The sequence below is a fragment of the Sphaerodactylus townsendi genome, linkage group LG01 (assembly GCF_021028975.2).
Source record: "Sphaerodactylus townsendi isolate TG3544 linkage group LG01, MPM_Stown_v2.3, whole genome shotgun sequence".
In the NCBI taxonomy this organism is placed as follows: Eukaryota; Metazoa; Chordata; class Lepidosauria; order Squamata; family Sphaerodactylidae; genus Sphaerodactylus; species Sphaerodactylus townsendi.
This window is the reverse complement of record NC_059425.1, coordinates 88927992-88954015: the sequence shown is the minus strand read 5'-3', so window position 1 is coordinate 88954015 and position 26024 is coordinate 88927992. Positions and strand designations below refer to the sequence as shown.

General features: G+C 42.2%; 2 protein-coding genes across 16 annotated transcripts in view; one reads left to right on the top strand and one right to left on the bottom strand.

The window, feature by feature from the left end:
• The window catches only part of WDR27 (WD repeat domain 27), a 101562-nt gene extending 85147 nt beyond the window's left edge, over positions 1–16415 (bottom strand). For 10 of the 13 annotated variants that reach the window (XR_007243693.1, XR_007243692.1, XR_007243697.1 and 7 more), the window contains exons 1-9: positions 16224–16349; positions 15837–16035; positions 14469–14610; positions 11023–11147; positions 9832–9945; positions 9273–9324; positions 6098–6168; positions 3694–3805; positions 614–746 (exon numbers count right to left, since the gene is read on the bottom strand). Coding sequence is in view for 8 of the 13 variants with exons in the window: in XM_048486951.1 (XP_048342908.1) it covers positions 614–746; positions 3694–3805; positions 6098–6168; positions 9273–9324; positions 9832–9945; positions 11023–11147; positions 14469–14610; positions 15837–16028 (941 nt within the window). In the remaining 5 variants the exon portion in view is untranslated. Of the gene's footprint in view, positions 1–613; positions 747–3693; positions 3806–6097; positions 6169–9272; positions 9325–9831; positions 9946–11022; positions 11148–14468; positions 14611–15836; positions 16036–16223 lie in introns of all 13 variants that reach the window. The other 3 variants (XM_048486960.1, XM_048486978.1, XM_048486987.1) reach the window with 3 other exon arrangements.
• Positions 16416–21386: 4971 nt separating this feature from the next.
• On the top strand, positions 21387–25089 carry LG01H6orf120 (linkage group 01 C6orf120 homolog). Of its 3 annotated transcripts, none has more exons than XM_048486902.1 (2): positions 21387–21542; positions 24305–25089. In XM_048486902.1, exon 2 carries the CDS (start codon positions 24310–24312, stop codon positions 24868–24870), a length of 561 nt encoding a protein of 186 aa, XP_048342859.1. In that variant the 5' UTR covers positions 21387–21542; positions 24305–24309; the 3' UTR covers positions 24871–25089. The 3 variants fall into 3 exon arrangements, with proteins under 3 accessions (XP_048342859.1, XP_048342870.1, XP_048342880.1); XM_048486913.1 differs by lacking the exon at positions 21387–21542 and adding an exon at positions 21547–21677; XM_048486923.1 differs by lacking the exon at positions 21387–21542 and adding an exon at positions 21566–21646.
• Positions 25090–26024: the final 935 nt, after the last annotated feature.

Genomic DNA, 26024 nt, shown 5'->3' with positions numbered 1-26024 from the left:
CAAACTAGCACAGCTTTGTCAGTTTCACATACGGTATAACTTGCGATCTAAACGTTGAGGCAGAGAACAATTTTTAAGTGGGACAATTGACAACAGTACTAGGAGTAAACACGGCACATACGTTACTGCAATTTAAATTTGGCCCCAAAATGTGGTTCATTGTGGAGCTGAGGTAGACTATGTGCTTCTGTTCCCTCAGGTAATGGCACCTGCTCTAAGAGTTGTTTTGGCTTCCATTTTGTGTTGGTAATTCTCAATAATAGAAATGGAGACCAAAACATTTTTGAATTGCCGCTACAACATGTAACTGCATAGTAACACTGCAGTGCCTGCGCAAAAGTAAACAAGGGGAAGAGTTGTTCTTCTGCATCACAGATAACCATCAGGAACAATGTATTTTTAGCAGTAGCGTGCAGAATAAATGCAATTGAAGAGACAAAGGGGGAAAAACCCAGAACAATGAGAGAAAGGACATGCACAGGATGATTTCACAGAAAATGTTTCCAAGAAACAAGATTTGACCTCTGGGAAAATTTGTTATAAGAGGCCACAGATTTAAATCAAAATTCTGTTCTTGATCTTAAGAGCAAACTGAAGGTGCCAATGTACTTACTTTTGTTCCTCATCACTTAAATTTACAAACTTGTCACAGTGCTCAATTCTGAGAACAGGAAAGGTAGTCTCAACTGTTTCTTCTGTTCTTAATTTATTTGGAACATACACTTTGGAAGCATTCTGAATCTCATCTGAGAAAAACAGACGATGGATATTGAATATCATATATGAAACAGGTTGATCAAAAACTGATTTCTAGAACCAAAGGAAGCTAGTTCAGAATAAGATTTAATTCATAGCTTTAGGAGACAATTGATGAAAGCAATGATAGTTGCATCATAATGAGGTTCCACAGCTCAATGTTAGAGCATCTGCTTCACTTCTGTTTACAGTAGCATCTTTCTTCCTCTCTATCAACAACTTTCAGACATAAAGATAGCCCCGAGAACTACGGTATGTTGTTCCAGTAGCTGGGTCCAATGTTGCTGCTGGGTTCTAGCAACAGGCTCCAACTGCTGTGCAGGAATGTGTGATGGGAATGTGTGTGTGTGTGAATCTGCACTGTCCCTGCTATCCAACACAGGTGTTCTAGTTCCCATTTTGCTCTCTCCACTATTACTATTCTCTTTCTGGAAACAATTCTTCTTGGACTCCACTCACTGGACAAGCTACACGTCACCTCCTCCCTTGTCATACCAGAACGAGCTTTACTACTGTAGAAACAAGTTAATGCAGCTGCAAAAAAGGCTTGCTATCAACTGGACCTAGCTCATAAGATGGCCCTTTACCTTGATACTGTTGACCAGGGCACCTGGATCCACATCACAGTAATATGGAGACTAGACTACTTCAATACACAGTACATTGATCTTCCCTCAAAATCAGCTCAGGAACTCTTAAAGTTGTGGCTTGGCTATTAATGGGAGCTAGACAGAACATGCATATTACTCCCATTCTGGATGTTCCATTGGCTGCACATCTGTTACCAGTCTCAGTTTATGGTATTGACTATCACACACAAAGTCCTTCATGACCTTGGTCTCTCTTATTTACAGGACCACCTCTCTTCCTATGCTCCATCGTAACAGCTTCACTCAAGTCAGCCGGGTATTCTGCAGGTGCCAATCTGTAAATGAACAAAATCAACAACTGCCCAAACACATGCTTTCTGACTGAGGAGGTCAGGAACATTCCCACTCTCCTAGCTTGACAGAAATTATGCAAAACTAAACTATTCAAGAGGGATTTTCTGAGTAAGTAATAAAGTTGCACTGCACAAAATAGTTTTAAACTATGAAACTGTTGACTATATGCCATGTTTAGCTTTGTGTAAGTTGGATCCTAGTTATGAAATTTCTTTCTGCTTAATGTGTCATATGGATACATGCTATGCTTTAGTAAGTTGTTTCTGGTGGTTCCAGACTTCTAACACCTAATGCATTGATGACTGAATGTCCCATTTGTGTGACTGTACTGGCTCACTATGTGTAATCCATCTTGAGTCCCTGTGAGAAAGGTAGACTATAAATAACATAAATAGAAATTTAAAAAATAAAAATATAAAAATACCATCCTTTCATTTCTTTTTAGACTAGCAAACTGCTTAGGTTAGGATTTATGTTTAACTAGCGGGGCCCGGCCACGCTTTGCTGTGGCAATTGTCCTTCTCATCACAGTCCGCAACCCACACAGATGTCCATGCAGGTCCAATGATCCCCAGCATAGCCTTTTGGGGTGGTCAAATGGAATCCCTCTTTCCCTTTTCAATTCACATTGTTATATGGTGGTGTCTTGTTTTTTTAGTATAAGGTAACCCTTTCCATTTCACAATGGAACTGTCCAGAGTGCGAATCCTGCTGTCCATGAGGCTGGTTGACACGCACAGTCCTGGCTTGGGTAAGGCAGAACTGGGGCAAGCAGGCTATCCCAGTCAGGCAGCAGAGGCAGGGGGGTGAGGCGCTCAGATGGAGGTCAGCTCCCTGGGTTCTTAAAGGGCCATGTGCAAAAGAAGCGGAGCCAGTAGTGTTGGTTCGCCCCCACCCTGCGGATTTTCTTAGAAGAAAAAGGCAAACTCCAGCTTGCTTTTAGTAAAAGAGAGCTGTAGTGAATACGGGTGAGGAAGTGCATAAGTGGTGGTTGGATGTGAGGGAGGGCAGAGTGAGGTGTGTGAGGATGAGCTGGATGTGTATTGTGTGGTAGCAGTGGGTGAGGCACAGAGAGTAAAAGTTACCTGCATGTGAGGGGGGGGGGCTCACCTGATGTCTCACACGGCAAAGTGTGTATGTGCTTCACTTCCCCTAGTATTACCTAACAGTATTACCTATTTACTGTTTTCACTGTTCATCTCTGCCCATCTGCGCGAACATTCCAAGCCCTCAGGCCACAGACAGACAGGCTGCACGAACATTCTAAGGGTGACAGTTAAACACAAACAGCTTCATGGCCTGGTGCGCCAGGAAAAAAACATTTTACCTGGCTCAGGTATGGACTTTCAGAGATTTGAAGATCCGATTACCTGCCCGCAACAGGGAGGAACGTCATGTGAAAATTTGGGGGCAATCCGTCCAGCCGTTTCGGCGTTAGGGAGTGACTAACAAAGTCACTGTTAGCTTTTTATATATATAGATATGTATCTTTATTTGGTGTGTGCACGCTTGTCCAGTTTTCTAATTCCATATGCTATTAGTTTTCTTAATAAACTTTAAACTTTGAATCTATGCCTGTTCATTTCCAATAATCTGCAAACTTGTATGAAGCACTGTCCCCAGAACTTTGGCCCTGGAATACATCTGGCAATAATGATTGCCTTGGGTACAGATATGCATGTGTACTTGACACACTAAGGGGAATGTTCCTTTAGCCAAAGTACATATACTTGTAGGCCATATACTTGTACTGATCCAAATCTCCACTATTGTGTACCTGCACTCAAAGTTGCTACTCCAAAGACAAAGCACCTGGTGAATGACAAAGAAGTCTGATGTACTGAATTCACTCCCTTTCTCTTTCCTACCAAGTCTAGGCTGACACTACACTAGGAAACTGGGTGGTACAGTTGGGAGGGAGCTACTGCTCCATTTTCACCCAACCAAATCTCTGTGATGCACACCAGAATGGCCTCCATATCCACTGTCTTACCCAGTTGTTCAGATTTCCGTATTTTTCTGTAAAATTTTTCTCTTTCTTTTTTTACATTGATATGTACAACACATCGATACTGATGTCCCTTAATCAAGCTGAAGATCCACAACTGTAACAGAGTAAAAAATCAAACTGTAAGAACATTTTTCTGTTGTCAGCTGAGTTCCAAGGCATGCTTTTGGCCATATATCGTACTTAGCCAATATAACACAGCTGATCTCAAAAAGAGAATTTTCAGTATCTCCAGCTTTATTATAACAGTTTAATTGGAAAAGAAAATTTTCAGGCTATCGTAAAGATTACCAATCTTTGATCTGCACAACATTGACTATGTGACTAATGAATGTACAACTGACCATTCTAATCATAAATTAAAGTGTAATGGCCCCATTGAAAAGGATCTGCTCATGGGAGGGGCATGCAGCCGTGCTGACAGATTTGCCCTTCCTGGGGCACTTGCCCTGGTGGAGGGGTGATTTTGCCATCATGCAGCCACCACAGCCTTCCCTGGAACCGGCACATGGTGTTGGATGCTGCGCCAACATCCCAGGGCCCCTCCCACTGCTGCTGGCACAACAGGGGCAGGCCAGGGGAGGAGCAAACATTAGTTTCCTCCTGGCCTTTGCTGACATTATTCCGACAGCCTGGGCTTCGGACTGACATTGCCAAAAAGGCAGCGCAAGTCCATTCAGCCCAATGGGAGCTTCTTGGTGGCAGGGAGGCTTTTTTTTTTTTACTGCTCAAGCCTTCCCATGCATTCAAGAAGCTCCCATGGAAGCAGCAGCCCGCCACCACCCAGTTTGGACGGGACTGTAAATTATCTTGTTTGGTGGTTTATAAAGTTAGTGCTAGCTTGCTTTTCTCCTTTTCGTTGTCAATTCGGTTAGTAGGAGTTACTGAGATATTTTCTCAGTAAGGGAGAGTTTAGTAGGAGTTAGTAGGAGTTACTGAGATATTTTCTCAGTAAGGGAGAGTTTTAAGTGCGTGGCTGAACCAAATCACTAACCTAGCTGAACTAAGTCACTGACTCCTAACTACCAGCGATAAATAAGGTTATTTTTAATATTCTTAATTATTATTGGTAGTTAAGAGTTAGTGATTTAATTCAGCTGGTTATTTACAAATGGCATGTAGGGTATGCAGAGGAGATTTTATTGTATTTAATATATTTAATCTACCCTAGAATGGGAACTGAGCATGAAGATGATTTATGTTTTTGTATCTAAATTTGGTATTTAAATTCCTGATATTTATATAGATGGTAATTAAAATAGCTAGAGACTTGAACACTTGGGGAATTAACTGTCTTAAATTAATTTACTGACAAGATTTTGGATTTGCATTGGTATAATTTAAAAACAGTGTTGTACTTTGTTAGTAAGTACAATATAAAGGTGCATTATAATACATGGTTTACAAAACAGATACATATTCATTTGACATTCTTAAGTACATATCCAGATATTCTAGATCCAAAACTCTGAGGCAAAGCAACACATAGGCATGTGTATGTAGACCCAGCCTAAAGTATCTTTAGATAGAAAACCTCTCATGTGAAAAGAGAGAGATCTTACAGCCCAATTCAGTTCCTGAGGAGGCCAGGTACGGTGCCACTTCTGCACAGCCTCCAGATGGCTTCCAGGCAATGAAAGAAGAAAGCTTTAAAAAAACCAAACGGCTACCTGGAAACCTTCCATAGGGCTTAATGAAGTTAGGCCACTCTTTCAGGTGGCATAAGTCCTAAGTCCTGGCCAGGGTATTCCCAGCCCTAAATGCTGGGTGGAAGCCAACTAAAGTAGGCTCCACCTACAGAAATGCTCTGGCCAGCCCACCCCATGCATCCAATTGGATTCCTGCATTGCTATGCAGTGGCATCCACCTCTGGGTTTCACTGCTGCTGAATTGAAGGCACCCAGCACCTGGCACCTTTGCCCTCTTCACCAGCAGGGGTGCCCCTTATGCCAGCAAAAAGGACAAACATCTTGGCACAGTCTTCCTCTGCTCCCTATGCCCCTTCACCTCCACATCTGGATTGGAATGTTAAAGGTCTGCTGTTGGTCAATCTTTATACTAGGCCAGGGGTAGGGAACCTGCGGCTCTCCAGATGTTCAGGAACTACAATTCCCATCAGCCTCTGTCAGCATGGCCAATTGGCCATGCTGGTAGGGGCTGATGGGAATTGTAGTTCCTGAACATCTGGAGAGCCGCAGGTTCCCTACCCCTGCACTAGGCTGTAAGGGTCTGTGTAAAGTAGCTCCTAATATCCAATATTATGTTCACAAATAAACCAAAAAGCATGATTTCGCTATCTAATATTTAAATTCAGACATTTGAAGATACACAAACCTCATTTTGGATAATTGACTAAGGTTAATAGAATAAATTATATTTCATTTCTTACTTGTCCATCTGCACAACCAGTGATAATCTGTTTATTTTCTTCATCAATAAAGAGACTTAAGAGAGGAAATGCTGCATAAAACAATGCAACTGTGTTATTCTTAATATACTGAAATGCATCACACCCATTTAATCACCTGCAGTACAAAGATGCAGCAGCAAGAACCCTTTAATTCAAGTTGTTGTACAGAAGTTCTTGATGCTAATTACACAATACACTGGCATTGTTTTGACTTCAGTTGAACAACACTGGAATGAGTGGCTGTGAAATCAGCATTCACTCGCAGCTACAGAGATAAACTTTCAATAATAATTGAAGGAAATGTGAACACTGGAACAGCACCAGTTAAGTGCACAGTTTGAAATTTCTCAGAGGAAAAGAACTGCTCTCACTATGTTAGGTGGAAATGAAGGCTATTGTCTGCTTCACTGTGGAAAGAAAATGGAAAATGTGAAAATGAAAATGAAACTCAGTAGACTAAAGAAAAGTGAACTGCATGCTATTCACAAGTGAAAATAAAAGAGCTTTTATTTTAAGGAAAACAGTTTCCAGAAGGGATAACTTCAGGGGCGTACCTAGGCAAACTGGAGCCCAGAGACAAAACCTGAGTTTGGCGCCTGTGAATGGGCAGCCACCCTCCCCCACCATGAACAAACAATGATTTTTTGCACCAGTTCACAAAATACTCCCACTCCCAGCAAAAGAAACATGTACATGGCTCTCTCCCCACCAACTCTTTTCCTAATTTCCTAATCACAACAACCCTATGAGGTAGGTTGTTAGCCTGAGAAACAACTCCAAGCCAGTGCAAGTGGGTATTAAGCATGTAAATCTCTCAAAATCACCCCCAGCAAAACATTTACCAAACAAATGTCAGCATCATCTCTCACAAAACACCTCCAGTGGAATCCACCCCCAAACAGCATCACTTTCAATGGTGTTTAAACTGAGGAGCTCAGATTCTTCTTTTAAATCCACCTTAAAGGAAGAATCTGGGGTCCCCGGTTAAAATAAAATTGAAAGTGATTGGCTGGATAGTCCTCCACCCTGAAACAGCAACATCACTTTTTTGAGGGTTAGAGATTCAGATGAAACAAATACCTCAGATTCGAAGCCAGAATGTGTGGGCAATACCATTTGGACAAAAGTGGGTCCTGATTCCGATCCTGCCCAAATATGAACAAATGCTAGAGATGCAAGGCTATTTGAAGTGAGGGGGGGGGCATTGTTACAGTGTTTTTTCTGCCTGCAGGGAGGGCATTTTTAAAGCTAGCGGCACCATGATTTCAGGGCATCATCCAGAGACTGCCCTGATAATACCACCCGAGTTTGGCAATGTTTGGTTCAGGGGAAGCAAAGTTATGGATGCCCAAATGGAATGCCCCCATCCCCATTGTTTTCAATGGGAGCTAACAGGAGATGGGGGCTGCCCATTTGAGGGACCAAAACTTTGGTCCTCCTGAACCTAACTTCACCAAACTTGGGTGGCATCATAAGAATAGTTACCAGAATAGTTACCAGCCTGAAATGTTGGTGTCACTAGCTTTAAAAATACACCCCTTACAGGCACCCCAAGAAATTTGCCCAAGATTCTTTGTTTTGCAGTGACTTTGCTCCATTGTAGCCAATGGGGAATTTCTGAGGCAGGCTAAACATTTTTGAAGATAGAGGCACCAGACTTTCAAGGTGGCTCAGGAGGCCTTCCTGGTAATAGCATCCAGGCTTAGAGACCTTTGCTTCTGAGGGTTCAATTTTATGGGCCCCCAAAAGGCTTACTTTGTTTCCCTGCTCCTGCACATGAAGCCTGCTGGCTGAGTTCTCTCAGAACTTCTCAACTCGCGCCTCCACCCAAACCCAAAATCAAAGCTCACCAAGCTTGGATGCTATTACCCAAGGCCTCTTGGAGCCACCTTGAAAGTCTGGCGCCTCTATCTTCAAAAATGTGTGGTCAGTGCTTACACACTCAGAAATTCCCCAGAATCTGCCAGACGCTCCAGCAAGTTCTATGGTGGGAAACATTATTTTTCCCACCATAGAGCTATCAATGGGGCTTTCTGTTATGCCCAGCTGGCGCTGTGGTAGAGGTTTCAACAGGAGGCAATGTGGTAGTGGTCTTGCTCTGGGTGGGGGCACTTATTTCCTGCAGGGCTGCTGGTGTGAGTCTCCTGAAAGGAACCAGCCAACTTTGCTAAAATTTGTCTGGGATGGCCGAATGTTGTGGACATCAGGTTCACCTTTTCCTCTTCCACACATATTTTAGCAAATTTGGTTGGTACCTTTCAGGAGACTCACACCAGCAGCTCTACAGGAAATGCCCCCACTCAGAGCAAGACCCCTACCACAATGCCTCCCATTGAAACCTCTACCACAGAGCCATCTGGGCATAACAGAAAGCCCCATTGAAGTTTCTGAGTGTGTAACACTGGCTGCACATTTTTGAAGATAGAGGCACCAGACTTTCAAGGTGGCTCCAAGAGGTCTTGGGTAATAGCATCCACGCTTGGTGAGCTTTGCTTCTGGAGAGGAGGGGGGGCAGGTTGAGAGAGTTCTGAGAGAACTCAGCCCGTAGGCTTTCATGTGCAGGAGTGGGGAAACAAAATAAGCCTTTTGGGGGCCCATAAAATTGAAACACACAAATGACCCTGAAATGGTGGCGCCCCCCACATAACCAAATGGGGGGAGCCCGGGGACATAGGGTACCCCCTGTCCCTAGGCAGGTATGCCACTGGATAACTTGAAGCAGAAAACCAGCAGGGTGTGAATATGCATGTATATGTGAGGGTGGGGGGGACATGCTTAACCATTTTCCTGCCTGCATGGGCAAATATTTCTTACTCTAAACATTGCTTTATGAAATTTATCTTATTACTTGTTTTTGCCATTAAATCACAGCCAACTTATGGTAACCCTACAGAGTTTTCACAGAGATACATTTAGAGGTTGCTTGCCATTGCCTTCCTCTACATAGCAACTTTGGTTTGCTTTGGTGGTCTCCCATCCAAATACTGACCTGTACTGACCCTACTTAGCTTCCAAGATCTAACAAGATCAGGCTAGCCAGGTTGGGGCACCTTATTACCTGCTTTAGTAAAACATTACTTCATATAATCCCAAACAATAGTTTACAAAACAAAAAGATTTGCTCATACTGACTCGTTTATCCTGAAAAACCTACCTGTTATCACTGTTGATTGATATAGTAATAGTCCAGTACAATAATCCCACACCTTTTGAAAAACATGGTAAAATGTAAATATCAGTTTAGCTCATAACAGAAACATATTTTTAAAACATCCGCTGGAGTACAACATAAAGTAATATGATGAATAATATAAAGATTTTAAATACCTATTCACTATGATTACTGATGTTCTAAGATACTCTCTGTGTAAAGATCAGAGGAATAGTTTCTCAATATACAAAATAAATAAACCTAAAACATGTTTTTTTAATTAATCATACTGAACTCAGAGTATATTATATCCAAATATGTACGTTCACAAAATGAGGACTGAGAACCGCAGACCAAGAAATGTAATAAATCTAATTTTCACTTTTAATATTTAATTAAAGAAAGCAGATATGAAAATTACAGTTTACCAAGTTTTAAATGTAATCTACTAAACCCATTGCTTTTGGTTTGCAATGATTTCATATTCAATAATGAAATATTTTTACTTTTAACACCTGATCCAATTGGAATATATTTCAAAAAACAGACAGAAGCTCCTTACCTTAAAGCTTCTATCTTCAGAAACTGATATAAGTATATTTTTCTCCCAAGTACAAAACTCAGCAGCAGTCACTGGAGCCAAGTGGCCTTCCAATTCAGCAATTAAAGCCTCATCCTAAAATTATTCCAGGAAAATAAGTAAATCAAATTAAAAATGATACTGTGTATTGTCGAAGGCTTTCACAGCCGGATTCAACTGGTTCTGATGGGTTTTCCGGGCTGTGTGGCCGTGGTCTGGTGGATCTTGTTCCTAACTTGTTTCACCTGCATCTGTGGCTGGCATCTTCAAAGGTGTATCACAGAGAGAAGTCTGTTTCACACTGTGTCTAGTGAGAAGGGAAAGTTTAGTATGGTATATTGTCCATGTCCCAGGGTAGGGAACCAATCATGGTGGATGGAAGCTACATGAAGCACAACTGGATTGGAAGCTACATGAAGCACAAATGCTACTTCATTTATATCCAGGAGCTTTCCCATTATTAATTTCAAGTGGAATTCTACTGTACTGTCCTCCTCATTTAATATGCTTTCCACCAACTTCTGGCATTTAGTTAGTTATAGCTAGATCAGGGGTAGGGAACCTGCGGCTCGAGAGCCGCATGCGGCTCTTCTGCCCTTGCACTGCGGCTCCACGAGCCAAGCCGCTGGCCCCATCCTTGCCCGCCCTGCAGGCAGCAGGGTGGACGCATCCACGCACTTCTCAGAATGAGCGGAGTAAAAGGTAAAAAAACCCAATATATACAGTGTTATCTTTATTTTAAATGTCAAAAATTATTTGCGGCTCCAAGTGTTTTCTTTTCCCATGGAAAACGGGTCCAAGTGGCTCTTTGAGTGTTAAAGGTTCCCTACCCCTGAGCTAGATAAACATGAAAACGTATGGCTACTGTGGGTTTTCTGAGCTGCGTGCCTTTGGTCAGATAGGATTTTGCTCCGAACATTTCACCTGCAACTATGGCTGGCATCTTCAGAGGCATGTCATGGTAAGAAGTGTTTCTCTCTGTGGCACAGTGTGGAGTGATCGTATGAGGAATAAGTTTTGTCCACTTCACGGGGGGATGAGACACATTTCTAGACCATGGCCACAAAGCCCAGAAAATCTATGATAGCCAGTTGATTCCAGCTGTGAAAAACCTCAACAATACAATGAATACAAATCTTAATTTCAAAAGTGAACAGAAATATACATTCTCACCTTTGCACTTAGAATATATATCTGATTGCCAGCACATACTGCCACAGTCTGGTCATCTGGACTAAATCGGACATAAAGTACCATCCCCAAAAGTGTTCCTATAACAATGCCTTGTGGCATTAACCCTGCAGCAATGAAAAAGCTCCATTAATAGGATTTTTTGTGCAAAATCACATATACATTGCAAAGTAATAAAAGGCTGTAATCATGAAAATCTGAATTGGAACATTCTCTGGAAATTTTTCCTATTCAAATGTTAATAAATAATTTAAATAGTTAAATGGTATTAGTAAAATTTAAATAAATTCATTGGTTTGAATATTGTTATTTTAATATGTGCGTTAGCCACCCTGAGCCTGCCTTTGGCTGGGGAGGGCAGGATATCAAATTGAATAAAATAAAAATGCACCTTATACAAGCCTTGGCCATGTGCAAGCAGTGGGGCTTGTCCAAGCTTCATATCTCACATTTAGTCTGTCTAACATAATTGATTTTCAACACAACAGCCCTGACAACAGACTACATTTACATACATGAGGTGGAACATTTTCTGCCCCACATCACTGGTTGAAATGCAATTTACATCAGAAGAAGAAGAGTTTGATTTATAACCCGCCTTTCTCTCCTGCAAGGAGACTCAAAGGGGCTTACAATCTCCTTTCCCTTCTCCCCCTTACAACAAACATCCTGTGAGGTAGGTGGGGCTGAGAGTGCTCAGAAGAACTGTGACTAGCCCAAGGTCACCCAGCTGGAGTGTGTTGGAAGGCACAGGCTAATCTGAATTCCCCAGATCAGCCTCCACAGCTCAGGCGGCAGAGCGGGGAATCAAACCCGGTTCCTCCAGACTAGAGTACACCTGCTCCAAACCACTACGCCACTGCTGCTCCTATATTTAGTAGCCTATATGGCTATTAAACAGTTCAAAAACTTGATGTGAATACATTCAAAATGACATGTTTTTCACATGTCAAAATTCTAATACTAGAACATTTAGAACTGCCTTTCTGATTTTCATATGTGCAAACTAACAACCAGAAGAGCTTAAAAGCATTTCAAGAGTGAATTTGGGGCTCAACTGGGAGCACAGGATTTATGTATGATATAAATGAAATCCCTGTAAAGACCCTCAATGCTGCATTCTAGACCAGCTGAAGTTTCCAAAGCAGTACCAAGAGAATTGGTGTAGCTGTAACTCTGTATAGAGAGAGTTACTGTAGTCTAATCTGAAGGTGACCGTTGCATGAATCACGCTGGCAAGGTGAAGGCAAGACAGATAGCTCATCAGCTGCTTAGCCTGGCAATGATGGAAAATTGCCACTCAGGCTATTTTTGTGACCTGGGCCTCCATGGAAAGATAGGCATCCAGAGGAGACATCCAGAGTCACCCCCAGGCTCTTGACATCCAAAGTTGGCAGCTATTGATCCGAGCTCTGATTCCACCTGGCCCAGCCACAAGATATGCATTGTTGATGGATTTAATTTCAGCCGATGCTGCTTCAACCATTTCATCATGGCTTTCAGACACCTGGTCAGTGTATTTGAGATGGGTCTGGCCAGCCAGCCATCAACAGATATAGCTGAGGCCCCTTACGCACACGCAAAACAATGCGTTTTCAAACCACTTTCACAACTGTTTGCAAGTGGATTTTGCTATTCCGCACAGCTTCAAAGAGCACTGAAAGCAGTTTGAAAGTGCATTATTCTGCATGTGCAGAATGAGCCTTTGTGCCATCTACATATTTATGTCAGCCCAGCCCCAAACTCCAGACTAAAATGGGTGAGGGGCCACATGTACATGTTAAATAACATTGGGGAGAGGATCACACCTGAGAGACTCCACTAGGCGAGGTGATTCAAAAATCTGAATCACAAAAAACCCTGAAAAAATAAAAAAATAGTTTTTTTCTGGTTTTTCTTTTACCGATAAATAAACCCAGTTGTTTTTGGTTTTTTAAATCTTCCTCCCCTCCAGAGGTATAGTGGGGGGAAATGGCACCTGAAGCAAAATGGCACCCCCACGCCCCATAGTAGCTATGCCCCTGTGCCCCACTTACCAGAGCCGGTAGCAGTCCCAGGCAACATGACATGACCTGGCGGGGCAAGGCTGGGTCAAGGGGCACCCTACGGCAGCCCTGCTAGGTTGCTCCTTCAGCCTCCACTGACCTAAGGAATGGACTGGTGGGGCCGGGGCTGGCCAACGGTGGAGGAGGAGAGGTTTGGGGGTGATTTATGTGCCCACGTAACCAAACAGGGGCCTGCCCGGGGCATTTGTCCCCACCCTGCCCCATGGTAGCTACGTCACTGCTCCCTTCCACTGCTTTTTCCCAGGGATTTCCATGGGGCATGGTGGATTTGTCCCCTGTCAGAGTTTCTCAAGCCCCATTAGGCTTGAAAGCAGGAGTGGGAGGATACACGACCTAATTCTGCATGCAGGGCTCAGCCAGCTCAGCCCCACATGCAGGACCACTTCCCAAACCTTGCTTTCAAAGCCCTTCTGAGCTTAGAAAGCAGGGTGGGGGGAGACACAGAAAACAGGGGCTGGTGGAGACACAATTTTTAAAAAACCCTGAACCCAAAATTTACTAATATTTTATATTGGTGCTAAAGACTAGACTCCACACAACAAAGGCTGTCTTGACAATACCCTCTCCCCCAGAACCAGAGGTGTTGATGGGCCACACTGCGCCCAGTGCACACACTGCATTTTCTGCCCCCCCCCCCCCCCGGTGGTAACCTGCCCCTGCCTACCCTACACACTCATTTACCTTAGTTCAGCCTGAAAGTGCACACTGGGAAAAGTGGCCTGTTCACTTGAGGATGAAAACAGCCTGGTGGGAACTATACTTCCCAGGAGACCTCTTCCCAGGAGACCTCTGTTCCTAATCTTGGAGGAATTAAACAAGCCACTTCAAGACTGTCCCATGAAATCCAGAATCAGCAATGTGGTGAGACATAAGGTTATAATTGAACATGTCAAACACTGCAGTAAGATCAAGTAATGACAGCAATGATGCACCCTGATCCAGTTGTCTATGGAGATTGTCTGTGAGGGCAACCAGCACAATTTCCACACCGTGGCCAGGCCAGAAGCCAGACTGAAATGAGCTCAAGGCCAATCTATCCTCTAGAAACACCTGGAGCTGTTTTATTGAAATAATGTTAAAATGCCCCAAAGTTCAGCATGTAGTTGAAACTATTTATTTTGACCATCTACATTAAAACATGAGACAAAGCTAATAGAAATCAGAAGTTTAAAATATAATTAGTCTTCCAGTCCACACCTATCATGATTCAGGGAAGCAAATCCCCACCTAACACTCTTATAGTCAGCTAACTTACAGTATCTAGTCAGATATAGATTTGCATGGAAATAAAATACAGCTGTTCTTGAAAGTGCTGAGAAGGTTTAGCCCGGGTGCAACGATAAATATACTAAAAGTATTTACCTTGTAGCACTTTCTTCATACATTCATCCAGGTTCCACACGATCACATAGTCACATGAAGCAGAGCAAATGAGGAGTGGATTGACTTTGCTCCCAAATGCCAGTGCAGTAATTGAGTGGTGATGTCCTATCATATGTAATGGCTGATAATATTATTAATTAATAATATTAATAATTTGAAATACATGTAATATACACAAAAGCAAAATTCAGTTTCTTTTCAAGCATTCCTTTTGTTTACCAGCTATCCCTATATGATTTATTGTAGCTGTTAACATTTTAGGCTAGTTATGGTCATAGCTAAAATAACAGTCCCCTAAACCCTGGCTAGTGAATTTTTGGCTATAGATATTTACACTGCTTATAGTGCCTAGAAATTCTAGTTTGAGCTCTGGCAGGCCTCCCAAAGGAATTCCAGAAGTTGGCTAATTCCTGTGTTTTTCGTTCTCCATTCACTATTTGAATGTTACATGAGGAAAAAAGCATTACTTAAAAAAGGAACTCTTAATGGACAATAGATATCGCAAGGGGAAATAAGGGGAAAGACATTGGCCACTCCTTTTGCTTAAGTAAGGCTTCAATTCTATGCATATTTTCTATGCATAATTTCATTGAGGACAAACCAACTTTTCTTTCCATGCACATATTTACATGTATGTCCCAAGCGTATTGCCTAGAATTTAAGACAATAGGACTTAATGAGTAAATGTGTTAAGGACTGGACAGCATGTAACTGACATTAAGTCACAATTTACTGCCGTACTTGCCATAACAAGCAATTGTTATGTTTTCTCTTTAAAATCCCCCCACAAAATCTGGATGTTTGTATTGCCAACATTGTTGTATTTGTTTTTCTGGATACAATCTCCCAACAACTGTTTCCATTAGTTGCAAGAGGATATGAACAGGAAAAGTAGAGAACAGTGTGCATTTCTTAGATCAGTGGTTCTCAAACTTTTTGAAGTGGAACCCTCTTTTAACTGTGACATAGTTTCCCAGACTTATTGGTGAAATGACTATAACTGCTTTCCTCCTCTGCAACATAAATTGCAGAAACTCAGTTTATTACTTAACGCTGACCAAGTTTATTTTATTTTAAAATTTAATATTCATAAACTGAGCATTACTGAGCAATTGACTTTCTTTCACAGTCTTCACACATTATGCAAAGAAAACCCAAAATGTGCCATCACTCCTCCCCAAATCTCGTCTCCCAGCTCATTCTGTTTCTCTTCCTCTCTCTTGGCTTCAAGACCACCTGGAAGACCACCCCGACTCACTTTGAGGTCCCAGCCCACAGTTTGGGAACCCCAACAAAGATCATGACTAGCATTTTTACACATAAAATGAACACAAGGGTTTTTTTAACCTGGCGGTCAAAGTCATCAGTAGTTTTCCAAACACAAAGCTCATTTCCATTCAAAGGGAAAGCACAGTAATGCAGTCCACAAGCAAGCTGGACATGAGATTCCGGCACTTTGGACAGAAACACTTGCTTTTCAAGAACTATACTGCTGCTACATCCTTCTTCAGCAAAACAGAGATCCCCGGGCCTTTCCATTGCACAGCTGAAACAGACACCGTTGCACATAATTAGAAAAGTATATTTCGTTAACATTAATTTCAGAGCTATTTAACTCAACCTAAATTACTCAATAGCCTTATAAAACCCTGGCTTATTTTCTGCAAAATGCCCTGCGTTTCTATTTAACTCCTGAAGTGCGCAAGAATACTCTATTCGTGTATTTTCCTTCACCTTAAAATCTCAATGTATGAATTCAAAAGAAGTGAACGGTCAATATCTCCGTAACAACTTCTTCTTTTGACACTGTGGGGCCGTTTTTGCCGGGTCTTACCGTTCCTGACTGGTGTCTGCTCATGACCTCGTCCTGCGTGCGAGACAAAGGGGGAGGTGCTGCCAACGCTTGCCCGGCCCGCCGAATGCAACAGGCGAGAGGTTTCCTAGGCAGCAAAGACGCTCGAGGCGAGGGTAATCGGCCAATTCCAGCTCCCTCCCCCGCAAGCGAGGCTTGAACTCATTACGGTTTCAGCGGTTCTGCTGCAGCAGAGTCCCTCCCTTTGTATTTTCTAGCAGGGCTGCTGAATTATTCTTAGCATAACGTTAAAAAATTATGTAGGTGGACCTTTTGCCATTTTTATGGAGTGATTACTGAATTTCTGTTTTATATTAGTGGTACTAGTCTGGGCCTCTGTTTAGGTAAAGATGGCAACTTTGCTTTTTGCCCTGTTATTTAAAATGAAGGGGGTATTTTTTCTCCGACGGGGGGGGGGGGGGGAAATGGGGTTGGGTTCTTGTTTTCCAAAGGGTCTGTTTGGAGAGGATAGCTTTGGATTTGGAAGTATGTTTGTTAGGACTGGAGGAGGGAAACAAAGTGGAATCCAAAGGAAAGATACAGTCTTCTCACTCTGCTGAAGTCAGTTACACTATGAGGGTGTAACTGTTCAGGATTTCCCTGAGGCCTTAAATTTGGACTGTAATAAGCTATGCAATGTGAAGCAACATAGTGTTTGAGCAGGTGTAATGCAGCTTTATCTTGCTGCTGAGAAGTCAGAGCTAGCCTCTATACATTTATGTTGGGCATCAAGGTTGTGGTGGTGAGATGTAGGCAGAATGCTTCTAGAAATTCCTGAAAGTTGGAAATTAGAAGGCTGATAGAGTCAAAAGAGGACTGCCAGATACATAACAGTTAATGGTATAGCAGGACAGAAGAAGCAGATGCTATGATCTACACTTACGCCTTCACTCTTACTGCTTGGCTCTTCAGTGTCAAATTACTCCCCAGCTTATTAGACTAAAAGCGAAACCACCACAAGGCAGCGGGCACGTTCTATGGCGTGCATTAGGTAAAACTTGTTCTTTGGTCTTGACTTCTTGCGTGCTTGCTAAATACATTGGCCACCCTGTCTTAATATTGTCTGTGTTTTTATAAAGCTTTTCCCCATAGAGTTCATGTTACGGTTCATATATCTGGACATTATTCAAATATATTTCTGTAATATAAAAAACACATTGCTACATTTATTGTCCAGTCCATATTTCTTATTCCAGTACTGTGTAGACAAATTCTGTTTTGTAATAAATAGAAATTATTCTTTGAGCTTGTGTGATGCTGGGAAAAATCTATTGGCTCAGCTTGCCATCATATTTTTGATAGATCTATTCTGTAATCTTTGCCAATACTGAATAGTGTCTCAAGTAACAATATGTTTGTTTGAGCCAACTAGTCTTTACTGGCACAGCATGTGGTCTGAAATCATGCTAAATCATTACTTTGTTAAACAGGTATTGGTTGGAAGACAGACTTCCTGGGAGCCTTGTGCTGCCATTCCAAGACTGAAAGTGAAATGAAATGCAGGTTGCAAAGTGGAACAAAGGGATCAAAGCATACAAGGTTTTCTATTGGACTTAAATCCAGAATGTTGCTGAATCAGACCTAGAAATATATATATTTATGCTGTGATTTGATACATTAAAGATTTTTGTTCCTTTACTGTGTTAAACATTTTGTTTCTCAAGGTGTCTAATTTCTACTACCTGTCATTTTTTAAAAATACCAAACAACTGTCCTTCAAATGGCCTTACAGGGTCATATATAGTGCAGTTCCTACAAGGTAACTAGATGAAAGGTAGCCAGGCACTGTACCGTTTCTTCCCCTGGTCCATCTTCACATACCATTAAGCCAAAAGCTTACTGTTGCATGCGCAAGGGGAAATCCTAGAAAAGGACTAGAAGAGGAAAATGAAAGCATCTGTAGCTACTGTGTTTCCTACTTTAGCAATGCATTTAAATAAAACCATGCTTCAGTAAGCAACACTAGAAGTCCATTACGGGACTCACAGGGTTGAGGCCATAATACGAATTCAGTTCCACTGAAGTTCCATTCTGTACTTTGAGCCTGAGAACTATTAAAAGGGAATCAGAAAATTGGGTATGAAGTGCTAAATTAATAGCTATATACTGCATAGCAGGTTGCCACCTAGAGAGCCATAGGCTACCTGTTTGTTATAGGCCCACCACATGGATTACTAGCTTTCCTGTACCAGATCTGGTTTTGACTATGGATGGCATTAGCTGATTCAGGACAATTTGAATTAGAGTCTAAAACCTGTTGACTGCAGGATTTATATGCCTGAAATTAAATACAGGACTGCATTTAAAGTATGTAAATCTAATATGAAACAGCCAAAATATTGTGTTTCCATGTGTAACTTAATCTTCCAATTTTTATTATTTAGAAACATTGCATATAAAAGGACAAACATCTCTAACAGAAACCACATATGCTCAGAAAGAGTATCCAAGCCCAATACTGTGAGCAGTGTAAACATCAGATAGGAACAACATGCTTTCCAAGTAGGAAATATTACTTGAGAAGTAATGTCTAGCTTAACGTGTTAGGACAGTTCAACATGTTAACGTGTTAGGACTGTTCAACAAAAGCCAACTAGTTTGCTTATTGAATGTGCCTGACTTTGATGCTGCTTTTGGCAGATGGAGCTATACTTGCTCAGTTGCAATCCATTGACATTGTGCTGGCATAATTCTCAGTATACAGTCCACGAACTCATAGTTTGATGGACATATTTAAATCAAGTGTGTAATTCCATAAGAACTATTCTAGAATAAGTAGTTTAAGAACTGAAGATCAAGTGGCTTTTAGAACTATGATTTCTAAGACTCTGCAGCAAAATTTGCCTGAAATGATGCCACATTTTTTAAAATTTCAGTTTTTTCTTTACACTTTTATCATGTTCATTGTGCCCAACTTTGACAAAGCATTTGATCATTGCATAAAACTACTTTTCTATTCTCTGAAATCATACCCCTCTAACTGTGCTATAATACTAAATAGGATTTCCTTTTCAGTGATTTTGACACTCTCTTCAATAAGCCTGCAGTCCTACCAACACTTTCATAGGCATAAGCCTATTGACTTAAATGGGACTTGCTTCTGAGTAGACTTACCTAATATTGCTCTCTATGTTAAATAATCATAGTTTATTGGAGGTTATATTATATTCACTACAGCTGTGAATAGGCAAGGCAATTTTTTCTGCAAACCTGAAAAGGCCCATCATTTTGCAGAAAAATGTGCCTTAAAAATTGTGCAGTTTAAAAAAACCGAAAAACGATTAAAGGAGCATCTGTAACTTTAAGTAACATATTCCCTTGGTGGCTGTTGCTAGGCAACCATGGTGATCCAAGGCTTGGTTCTCTCAGTAAAAGCAGAACCCTTTCCAGGCCTATTTTGGCAGTTGAGGGAAGACTCATTGATGCCAGACCTGGAGATTTTGGCAGAGGCAGAGCAAGGTGAAACTTTGCCCCGGGCACGTGCGCGCCCTGTGCAGGGTGGGACCCAAATAATTTAGCAACTGGTTCCGTGGTGGGATTCCAATAATTTAACAACTGGTTGTTTACAAGCACCATTTTAACAACCGGTTCTGCTAAAGTGGTGCGAACCTGCTGAATCCCACCACTGCCTGCGCCCCTGCCATGGTGCTGCCTGCCCTGCCCCGGAACGCCCCCACCCCGCCCTGGCCCCACCTCCGCTGTGGCTCTGCCTGGGGTGTCGCGCCCCACCCCATTGGTCACCCAGCCTCTGGATTTTGGGGATGGAGCCCAGGGAGGACAAGGTTTGGGGAAGGGAGATACTGCAGTGAAGAAGAAGAGTTGGATTTATATCCCCCCTTCTCTCCTGTAAGGAGCCTCAAAGAGGCTTACAAACTCTTTTCCCTTCCTCCCCTCACAACAAACACCCTGTGAGGTACGTGGGGTTGAGATTGCTCAGAAGAACTGTGACTAGCCCAGCTGGCATGTGGTCACCTAGCTAATTTGAATTCCCCAGATAAGCCTCCACAGCTCATGCGGCAGAGCGGGGAATTAAACCCGGTTCCTCCAGATTAGAGTTGCCACCACCTGGAGGCTGGCAACCCTACCCATCCAATCTTGGGGCGGGTTTGCCATGTCAGCTGTGACTTGATGGCAAAAAAGATAGGTTATGGTTACCAGGTAGTAAAGAAAAAGAATACTCTACACATCCCTGAAGTATAGCAAATCTTGATGTTCAAAGTAGGGCTTATTCTTGGTTCAGATTTTCAGAGCAAGAATATTGTTTGTTTAGATTTAGTTTGCTTGTAATGAAGGAAGAAGAAGAGTTTGGATATATACCCCACCTTTCTCTCCTGTAAGGAGACTCAAGGGGTTTACGAAATCTTTTCCCTTCCTCTCCCCACAACAGACACCTTGTGAGGTAGGTGGGGCTGAGAGAGTTCTGAATGCTGTGACTAGCCCAAGGTCACCCAAGAATGTAGGAGTGGGAGAACAAATCTAGTTCACGTGATAAGACTCCGCCACTCATGTGGAGGAGTGAGGAATCAAACCCAGTTCTCCAGATTAGAGTCCATCTGCTGGTAACTACACCATGCTGGATAGGATTTGACTGCCTTGGATACTATGTCCTTTCAGCCTTTTAAACTTCTAAATACCTTTTTCTAGAAGTAGAGATTTTGATGTTTAAACTCAGTTGACCACTACACCTCCTTATTCCAAATGTTTGGGAAAGAATGGACATGAGCATGACAAAGTGCACAGAACAAGCACAGAAAAAAATTGTCTATGCTTTATTCAAGCAAGTGATCCACAGAACTTTTCAGTTCTTTAGTGTCGCCCACGCTCGGAGTTTGGTGCCTGCTGAATGCCTTTTTAAAAAAATTTAAATTCCAAGAGTTACCATGCAGAATTCATTTTCGAGTTTAACGCACAACTGCGAATCCCGGGGCCATGGACAACGTCACCCAGGATTGAGCCAATCTTTGGGCACATCGTAGGGGCAGCCGGGCCGCGCTGCCATGGAAACACTCCCAGGTATTTTCTCCCGCAGCCCCCGTTCCCTCACTTTCCCCCCTCCCTCACTCGGGCGGAACAGCGGAACCGTAAAAAGGCAGCCTCCACATCTCGCGACACCAACTAAGTCTCGTTGTCGCTGACTGGAGCGGCTGCGCTTTGGGTCTCTGTCGGGGGGTTCTGGAGGCCTCCTAGATGGTGATTGACGGGTGAGCGAGAGCGGCAGGACGGAAGCGCACGGTTGGGGGCGACCAGGGAGTGGGGAGAAGAGGGCCAAGAGAGTACCCCAAACTAGGAGGCTGCCGATACCTCGGTTGGCATTCAACATAAAGTGGAGCGTGGCGGCGAGTAAAGTTTTATTCTGGCATAAACTTCTGTGGACTAGAGCCCGCTTCTCGAGACTGAAGAATTGGGCTTTAATCCGCGGAAATCGGGTTAGCCTGCTGACTGTCGCACGACTCCAGTTTACTTTTGCATGTAGACAGCATGATTCGGCTGATCCCCTCTGCAATGGGTGTCTGTTTACCTGGAACAAATCCTCAGACTTGACAGGGCTGGCCGAGGGTCAAACATTTCCCTCTTTCTTTCTCTTGGGGAGTGCTCAGCTCTTCCGGAAAGTGAGAGGCCTGAAAAGAAATGCACTCTCTCCCCTCTCACACCCATGCATTAAAAGGGGGACGGAGAAAATTCCCGAGTCTCGCAACACCTGAGTTGGGAAACGAAGTTGTCCCTTTATCTTCGTATGAAACCTCGTTAGGCTCTGCGAATCAGACCTTCACCAACAGGGCCCCTCCTGCCTTCAAATTTTCTGTTAGCTCCAAATCTAAATAAGCTTTGGGTGCAGATTCTGCCCGCCAAGTAAAATGGAGGAACGTACAGCTCATTTTCAAGGAAAACTTACATCGTTTTTGTTTTTCCTCAGGAGTCTGTAGGTTTAAAAAAAACTTTTTTCGACGCCCCTCCCCGTTTCTCCTGCTGATTTTATTTAGTGGGAAGGGGGCTATCCACTAATGAAATGTATATATTGCACTAGATTGGCCAATGCAATCCATGATCCAGATTCCAAGCCTAATTTCCCTCTACTGCTGGGTATCTTCACAGGTAGAATGGAAGGGATCAGGTGTTGCCATCAGAAATTATTTCTAGGAAAAAATCTATACTGTGCTTATGGCATAATTTTTTGAGACTGGCTTTGCATCTAAGAAAATTTGAGTAGGATAGATTCATATTGCGTTGCATTGTGTGTCCCTGCTCAATTGTACCAAAATACAATTTGGTATGAAAAAGAGACAATGTAGCAACCACATCTGTGAGAACTGAAGATTGAGGAAACACTTCAGTTTCCTTTGCTAAAAGTACTGATATCATTATCCTTGGCACCAACATAGGTACCACAGAGGCATATGGAAGAGTATGTGAACAATTTTCTCTGAATGTGTGGTGTAATCCTATGCATTCACTCCAGTTCAAGTGTTGAAATCAGTGTTGACTGTTGTTAGCCATATAAGATTACACTGTCTTCTGATTTATACGTAGCTCTTCTAGAATCTTATGTTACTTGTCTTAAGCAATTGCTTGCTCTAAAGTTTCACGGTCCATATATTATGGTGAAATTTTAAAAGTAGCTAGAAATCATTGGAGAGAGCATTTGTTAGATCTATGTATATTTTGTGTTACTGGTTCATTATAATTAGTCCATTATCTAATGTTGCCTTGCATCACCTGTACTTTGCAGGTTGTAAGCGTACAATGGTGCATGACTGTTAATGTCAATCTGGCTTTCTCCCAACATAAAACAGCTTCTAATACCAACAGTTAGAATAGCCTGGATGGCCCAGTTGCCACCAAACCAAAGCCAGTAGGTTTACATTTAATATTGTCATTTGTAGAACACATACTGTACCAACAAGCAGGTCAATTTTTTATGTCAGTTTAAATATTCTTAACAAAAAAAGTATAGGAACTGATACATCACCATTCTTAATTGTATTTGACAGTGAGCAGACTCATAAAAGCTGACACCATGAACAATTTTGCTGAAATTTTAAGGTGTTTCTGGTCTTGAATTTTGTTTAGCCAAAGTTGCGTTAAACAAAATATTTTTCTGGGAAAGCATCTTCTCTGAAACTATTAGCTCTTTTCCTAAAGGATTTTTACCTGTGTATTATGAGACCTAGAATTAAGCTCACTAAGGCTGCAATCCTATGCACACCAACCGCATTACCTCATATGTCCCAGCTCGACCTCTGCGCTTGGCAGAGGCCAACTTACTGGAGATCCCTGGCCCCTCAATGATGCGGCTGGCCTCCACTTGGGCCAGGGCCTTTACGGCTCCGGCCCCTGCCTGGTGGAACACTCTCCCTCCAGCTGTCCGGGCCCTGCGGGATCTGGGTGATTTCCGCAGGGCCTGCAAGACTGAGTTGTTCCACCGGGCTTTTGGAGAAACCAGCCGCTGAGTGTGCCCCCTCCCCTATATCATTGGGACCCGCTATTGGGATATATGGGTCCTTAATACTATCAGGACCCGCTACCTCTTCATCCCCCTCCTAGGAGGATTAGGTTTTAGGTGGGAGGCCATCTTAGGACACAACCGTTGCCTTATTATATTTCTAGAAGTATGATGTTTTTATCTGTGGTTTTTATGCTGTACACCCCCCAGAGCCCTTCGGGGATTGGGCGGTATATCAAATAAATAAGTAAGTAAGTAAGTAAGTAAGTAAGTAAGTAAGTAAGTAAGTAAGTAAGTAATAACTGTGCAGTAAACCCCCCTTATTAAACTGAACTTATTCTTTTCTGAATATTTCCTACTAAATGTTTTCACACTGGTATACTTCATCAGTTGCCTAGGGAGAGTGCCAAGGGAGAGTGCCAAGAAGTCAAAACTGTAGCTAATTAAATGAAAGCCTTTCCACTTTTTCAATCACTTATGTTTTCATTAACTATTGAATGACCTGAAACAATGTATCCACAGGTGCCATGGCAGCTCACTGGAAATGGGTACTAGTGACACTGCTTGCTTGTCAAGGACTTCTAATAGCAAGCACTTATGATGAAGAAGAGGATGTGCCAGAAGAATGGCTTCTCCTTCATGTGGTTCAAGGTCAGATTGGTGCTGGAAATTATAGTTATTTGAGATTAAACCATGAAGGAAAGATAGTGCTTCAGATTAACAGTTTAAAGGGTGATGCAGACTTGTACGTATCTGATAGGACACTTCATCCCAGTTTTGATGATTATGAATTACAGTCTGTAACTTGCGGCCAAGATGTGGTTCACGTGCCAGAACACTTCCACCGCCCAGTAGGAATTGGGATTTATGGTCATCCGTCTCATCTGGAAAGTGAATTTGTAATGAAAGTATATTACGATAAGACAGTTGCCCAATATCCATTGGATGCGGGCTCCTACAAGTCAGAAGACATGGAGATAACCATGAAGCAGCTTCATGCAACAGAAGAAGAGTCTCAAGATGAAGAATCAGTCTTCTGGACTATACTGATTACAATCCTAAAAATAATAGCTGAAATCCTTTTTTGACTAAACTTGTTACAGGAAGTCAGTCTCTGAAATCAAACATTTCTCTGTGAGATTAATATTAACACTTTCTATGTCGAGGATGGGAAAATAAAGCCATATCTAATTTTTATTGTAAATATGCTGTGGCATGCACAGTATTTGTACAGATTTCCTGTAACTGAGTAGTATCAGGTATGAATTGCAATTCACTGTGACTTGGAATAAAATTTATTTTCTGTATGCAAACATTTTTTTTAGGAACGGAGACTGAAAATTTAGAATTTCATCATGATTCTAATGAAATCATATAATTTCTTTTTCTCATGGCTACAATATTAGCACATCACTACGGGAACTTAAATATTGTTTAAGGGAGCTTGTACATGTTTGAATCTTTTGCTAGGAAAATTTCTGTAACATAAAAAAGACAAATTCATTTTGCCAGTGCAGGAGTTGTATATGTATACTACCACCACAGATGTGTGACTTGTTTGAATGCTTTGCTCTTTGCTGTCACATTATGTGGAAGGATTAGTGTTCTAAATGAGAGATAACTAGTGTAATGGGTGTGTACTTGAAGGCAAATACTTATTTTCTTTGCGTGCCAAAAGAAAAACTTGACCAGACCAATCCAGAGTAATGTTTACTTACCACAGACTTCAGTATACAGAGTTTCTGCTTTAGTGCAGCCTCTTGTTAAGCTATTATTATAGAAACTTGACCTTTAGCCTAGTAGCTGATATTCCTGTTGTCCGAGAAAAAAATTTGGTCTATTATTTCTTCATGTAATTTCATATTTGTACTTACGAGAGCCAAACTGGACATCACTGGGGAAAATTGATGTTTTCCCCACATCTACCCTACTTGTGTATAAAGTAGGGGGCTTTTAATAGCAGGTAGTAGGTATAGGCACTGAACCATTATGCATCCTGTTTCTCTGTTCCTGGTACACTTCAAATTCAGGTAGGTATGATGGGGAAGAGTTGAAGCCCTTTCCTCATGTGTTCATTTTGATAGCATCTACAGCCCTAATTTTTATAGGTGGGCATAGCAAACACATGATCACTTTCCCCATATCTAGTATATGGTTCCAGGTGTGCCAACTTTGCTCCAAAAGTCTTGTAGTGCTTTGAAAGCAAAATGTCAGGAGCTACCCTGCACTTAGGTAGTGAAAG

Excerpts from the sequence above, each read along its gene's own strand:
- LG01H6orf120 (XM_048486902.1), top strand. The coding sequence starts at position 24,310 with ATGGCAGCTCACTGGAAATGGGTACTAGTGACACTGCTTGCTTGTCAA.